General features: G+C 53.7%; 1 protein-coding gene across 1 annotated transcript; it reads right to left on the bottom strand.

The window, feature by feature from the left end:
• Window positions 1-718: 718 nt before the first annotated feature.
• LOC109280629 (glycoprotein Ib platelet subunit alpha) lies at window positions 719-5,354 on the bottom strand. The gene is made up of 2 exons (XM_019477450.2): window positions 4,484-5,354; window positions 719-3,217 (listed from the first exon to the last, which is right to left on the bottom strand). The coding sequence occupies exon 2, from the start codon at window positions 3,212-3,214 to the stop codon at window positions 1,220-1,222; it is 1,995 nt and encodes a 664-aa protein (XP_019332995.1). The 5' UTR covers window positions 3,215-3,217; window positions 4,484-5,354; the 3' UTR covers window positions 719-1,219.
• Between the last annotated feature and the right edge of the window lie 209 nt (window positions 5,355-5,563).

Here is a 5,563-nt window from a genome sequence, read left to right as displayed (position 1 = left end):
AGGGCCAAACCTCCTGGGTTGAAGTGAGGGAAACCCTGAAATGAGACTTTCATCCTGAATTTGAAAAAAAAAAAAATCCAGATTGCTTTCATGCTCATCCTGCTCAGGCCTGGGATTTGCGAGAGGTGGAATTGCTCAGCCCCCAAAACTGATCAGCTAGTGTCACCGTCAGGGGTGTGAGACATCTGGGACTGTGTCCCTGATTCTCCTCTCTGAGAACCAGTGCCTGTATCATTCAAGGATGCTGAGAAAGGGGTAGTGGGACTGAAAATGGGCAAGGTAGCACACCTTGTAGTTCAGCAGTGAGGCTCCCTCCCTCAGTGCTTGCATATATCAGAGTTGGTGTATGGAGAGGATGTGGCCAGATACTTAAACTCAGGAGGAAAATGTATCACAGTCCCCACTGCCCAAGAGCCTTCTCCCCAGCCCACTCTAAGAACCACAGCCGTGTCCCTGGACTCTCCTACAAAGTTTGCCCTAGGTGCCAACTCTGCTTGTTACACCTCTGGGAGGTATGGACACATCCCACCCACAGGGTGCTGACTGTTCTAGATAGGTCCCAATACCATGCATAGTATTTGAGTGGCTCTTGGGTGGTGGGGACTATGATACATGGCCTTGCCCCACTTGGGGGCACTAGCTGCAGGAAATAAACAGCGACTCTATTCACTCTACCACACCAGAACCATCAGGGACCTCAGCAGACGAAAGCTGTTGCTTATTTGAAATGCAATCAAAGCAAGACTTTATTCTGTGGCCAGCAGATGAAGTTCTCTGACACAGGATTCACAGCAAGATCCACTACTGACATATAATGGAAAGAACAGCCAGAGTCACAAGAGAAACATCAGCTCTGCACCCAACTCCCATCCTGAAAGAAGGGCAAAAGCCACTCCCCCAAACTGTCTGGTGTTAAGTAGAAACTTACCACATTAGCTAGTCACTTCAGGCCATTGCAAGGAGACAAAAGAAGGGAGAGAGTTGCCCATCAAGTTGATGGATGGGTGTCTGGCAGTCTAGATTCCTGGGTATTACATCCAGTAAAGAAGCTTATCAGGGGAGATGTCTAACCACTATGATACTGCAGTGATACTGCAGGCAAGGGAAGGGAGGGGAGAGCGGAGCAGGTCACAGCACCAGAGCTGGGAGCAGAACCATACATCCTGGCTAGCAAAGCTCCCTTCCTTGACCCAAAAGACCTCAGGCATTCTGCCCTTGCTTAGAGAGTGCTGGTGGCATATTTCACCCTGACAGCCCCAATGGCCTCCACGCCTCTGTCCAGGCTGTAGGCAGAGGGGAACCTCCCTGGACCCACCCGTCCTCCACTCAGCAGCTGCTTGGTGATGCACTGGAAGGCAGGGACAGAGTGGTAGTGGCGGACTTGCAGCTCTTTGGTAGTGCAGAAGATGGGGGTGAGGAGGCCACGGCGGACCTGCAGCTCCTTAGTGGTACAGAAGGTGGGGGCAGGGTGATCATAAAGGATCTCCAGCTCCTTTGTGACACAGAAGTGGGGGGGACTCCTGGTGCTCCTGAGATGCATCACAGGGGATGCATCCCACCTCTCCTGCCCAAGCAGCTGGTAGTGCACTCTCTGCATCCATGGGGAGGCTCTTGGGGTTGGCTGTTTCCAGACCAGACATAACCAGGCCAGCCACCCGAGCAGAACCAGTGTAGGCAGCACCAGCAGCACCAAAGAGGCAAGGTAGAGCACCAGGTGGAGCAGGCAGCAGTGAGCCAGTACCCAGTGCCCCCATGAGTGGCCTTTTCCACCCAGGTGATAGCCCATGCTAGGCAGCTTGGCCGGGGAGGTGAGACATGAACAAACGGGGGGAGCCCTTGGAGGAGGGGATGGCTGGTGATGGGGCACATGTGGGAGAGGGCTGGGTGGGGTGGGTTTAAAGGTGATAGGAGGCACATGGGAGCTGAGAGATGAGATAATAGTAGTAATAGTGGAAGTCCCTGGGGTATTGGGGGCAGGGGGTGAAGAGGAGGTGGAAGCCATGGTTATGGAGGGGGCACTGCTGGGAGGCACAAGAGTATGGTGCTCAGTGGTAGTAGTGGGGGGTACAAAGGTACTATTAGAGGGAACAAGAGTACTATTGGGGGGTACAGGGGTACTAGTAAGGGAAATGGGCATACTAGCAGGGGCTTCATGGGTACCAGTAAGGGGAACAGTGGTACTAGTGGAAGGCACAGGAGTACTAGTGGAGGGTACAGGGGTCCTAGTGGGGGGAAGAGGACTGGTTGAGGCCATGGTGGCAAAGGAGACATTAATGGGGGACAAGGGAAGGTCCATTAGCTCTGGCTTAGGCACAGAGGTGTCCTTGTCCCCCTCCTTGGAGCAGACTTGCGTGAAGTGGATGACTGGGGTCCCTTTGTAGTGGGCAGGTGAGTCGCATTTGACACTTTCTGGATCATTCTCCACCTTTGTCTTATCCAGTCCTTCCTCTTGATAGTAGATGCCGGGCTCGTTCTCGGTGATCCAGTCCCGTAGGTAGGCCAGGCTGCAGTTGCAGTGCCAGGGGTTCTTGTCCAGGAAGATATAAGGGAAGAACCGATCTTCAGGGAAGAAGCCAGTGGGCACAGTACGGAGATGGTTCCCCGACAGCCTCAGGGTCTCCAGTGCCTCCAACTTAGTCAGCAGCCCCAGTGGCAGCTCCTCCAGGGCGTTGTTGGACAGGTCCAGGTCTCGCAGCACAGCCAGACCTGCAAAGGTGTCCTCGGGCAGCCTTTGCAGCTGGTTCCCCTTCAGCTCCAACTCCTCCAATTTCTCCAGGGATTGGAAGGCCTTGGGAGCAAGGTCCTTGATGCTGTTGTAAGCCAGGCCCAGGTGGAGAAGGGCAGGCAGGCCCTGCAGCGGGGGCAAGGCTCCCAGAGCATTGTGAGACAGAATGAGCTCCTGAAGCAGGGGCAAAGGTGGCCCAGCGTGGAACGATTTCAAGCCATTGTGTGACAAGTCCAGGCCAATCAGCATAGGAAGGTACTGGAAGGAGCTGGTGGAGACAGATGCTAGGTGGTTGGAACCAAGCAGCAGGATGCCGATGTCTGTGGACAGCTTGGAGGGCACCGTGCTGAGCCCCAGCCAAGTGCAGTTGGCCTGGAGACGGTCTTTGATCTGGTTCATCTCAATCTGACACACCTCCCCTGGGTCCACAGCACTGGCCACAAAGACCAGGGCCAGGAGGGCCAGACAGGCGGGGGCAGGGGGCAGCATGGGCTGGGAAGAGAGAAACAGCACACTCAGGGAAGGAGCACACACACAGATACGGTCTGCCTGGACCCATTGTGGACTGCGGCAGGATCCAACGGGCCTTTTCTGAAGCTCAGCCCAGCAGGTCTTTTTCTCTCACATCTCTACCATGGCCAGGATGGGCCTGGATCTCACACTGCCCCAACTACACTTTTTTTCTTTTTTACGCACACACACACACACACACACACACACGCACACGTATATGAACATTTTTCATGTTCCAGGTCAAATGAGCAAGATCAGTTCCAAATCTTTTGAATCATTCAAAAACTATACATGGCCCTACTACCAGCAAGTATCCTCCACCTCGGACTTTTCAGTCAGGGGTTCAGATACTTCCAAATCCTTTGGCGGGCATCCTACATGCAGGCCCAAGCCCAGAGGCTTGGGGTTTGGATGCCCCCGAGTTTCAATTGCCCTCAGCCATATGGCCTCAGAAGCAAGCTAGGGAGGAGTCTCCCATTTCCATAAAGTTAGCATGTAGCCAAGATCCTCCCACTGGAAGCTGGCCAGTGGAAAGCTAACTATGAGGCTCTTGTAAGGAGTCCTGTCTACATTTGGACAGGGGTGCCTCCTCTACTACACAGTGATATTTTTTAAATGCATTTCAGCTTGGGTTTCAGACCAGTGCACTACACTTGATCTTAGCCCACAAGAGGCTGAGCGTCACAGCAATGTCAAGCTCCCCTGAGCACACACTGGCTCCAAAAATGACTGGGTCCTTAGTGCCCCTGCCCTTGCTCCTGCCAGGAGCAGTGAAGAGGTTAACTAACTCCAGGCTGACTGTACTGGGGAGCCACCTCCACTAACTCAAGATAATGGTGCCACTAGGTCAAAACCTCCCTCCTGATCTGCCTTGGTGCCAATGACAAGGAGTCTTTGACCTGGCAACACCTCGTCCCCACGTTCCAGGTCACTCTCAGCATTTTTGAACAACCCCCCTGTACCTCCATCTGCCCAAATATGCTTTTCTCCTCTCCCCTTTTGCTGGTGATGCTCAGTCCAGCCAGGAGAAACTGTTCTGCCCCACATAGTGACGCCCATCCTGGATTTGCCTGCCACTGCTGCTGAGCACCTCCTCTAGTGCTGCCTTTGGGGGGGGGGGGATACAGTGAGCCCCCCCCACTCTAGCATGCCATGCAGGCCCTCTGTACAAGTGACTGCCCCACCCAGAAACAGGTGCATCAGTGCTTGCCCCTCTGATAGGTTCACTCTTCCCCCTGGACTCACCCGTGGGCTCTGAAGAGGTCACTCTCCCTGCTTTGCCACCTGCGCTCTCAGCTGTGGAGTGAGTTGCTGTGCTGACTGTGCCAGGACTAGTTGTGCCCAGTTCTGCTATCGGCATCCGCAGCTGCTGGGGACGGAGCTGTGGTTTCCTCTGACTTCCAAACCAGACCCTGTTATGCTCCTGCTTTCCCTACCCCCAAATGAACACATGGAAAGCTCATAGCAGTGTTCATTTGTGCCTTTGAACACTCCCACAGCAAATCACCCCACCCTAGAAACAGCCGCACCTTTACACTAGAATACCTCTCCCCAGCCCTTTCTGGACTCGCTCCCCAGCTGTGTCACACCTCTCTGAACTAGGGATTAACCCCTGTTGAGTCTGAGATCCCTCAACCCTGCTCTGGATCTGCACCCACAGCTGTTGGGGTTTCCTAAGATGTCAAGATGAGAGCCTGGCACAGCACATTCCACCTCTACGCTCCTAGCAGTGAAGACCCCAGGTCAAACAACACCCTGCCACCTGGCATTTGCCACACATCATTGCCCCAACCCAGGATTGATTGTGTCTTAGCTCTCAGCAAGGGACCACTGGACCAACAATGGCATTAAACAGTCCCCACATGCCCCATCCTGACTTCATCTCAGTATTGCACTAGTGGTCCTTGTACAACTGTCCAGCCCAGAAGCAGCTGCATCTCAGTGCCCACTGACATCCCTCTGCAATCAGTCTCTATGTCTGACCCCAGAAGAGGCTTTAGCCTAGCCCTAAAGAAGACATCCCTATCCAAACAACCTCTGTCTCCCACCCCAGGAGTACTTGAACCTTAGCACCCTATGAAAACACCATGTATAAGCAGCTCCTGCCACCCATCTCAGTGGCAACTGTATCTCAGTGATGTGCAAGGGAAGCCTATTTAACTTGTCAAGGGAGTATATCCATCTCTTCTGCCCCACCCCAGAGGCAGCTGCCTCTCAGCATAGAGTGAGGAATTGTCCACCTGGTGCAGGTTAACTGTGCTGAGGGATTGTTAAGGGTTATTATTAGCTACAGAAGAAACAGCCAGTGTGGGCAAGGGGATGAAT

Source organism: Alligator mississippiensis, chromosome 11, assembly GCF_030867095.1.
Source record: "Alligator mississippiensis isolate rAllMis1 chromosome 11, rAllMis1, whole genome shotgun sequence".
Taxonomy (NCBI): Eukaryota; Metazoa; Chordata; order Crocodylia; family Alligatoridae; genus Alligator; species Alligator mississippiensis.
This window is presented reverse-complemented; position numbering and strand designations above follow the sequence as displayed.

Coding starts and splice junctions, on each gene's coding strand:
- LOC109280629 (XM_019477450.2), bottom strand. CDS start 3,214: ATGCTGCCCCCTGCCCCCGCCTGTCTGGCCCTCCTGGCCCTGGTCTTT.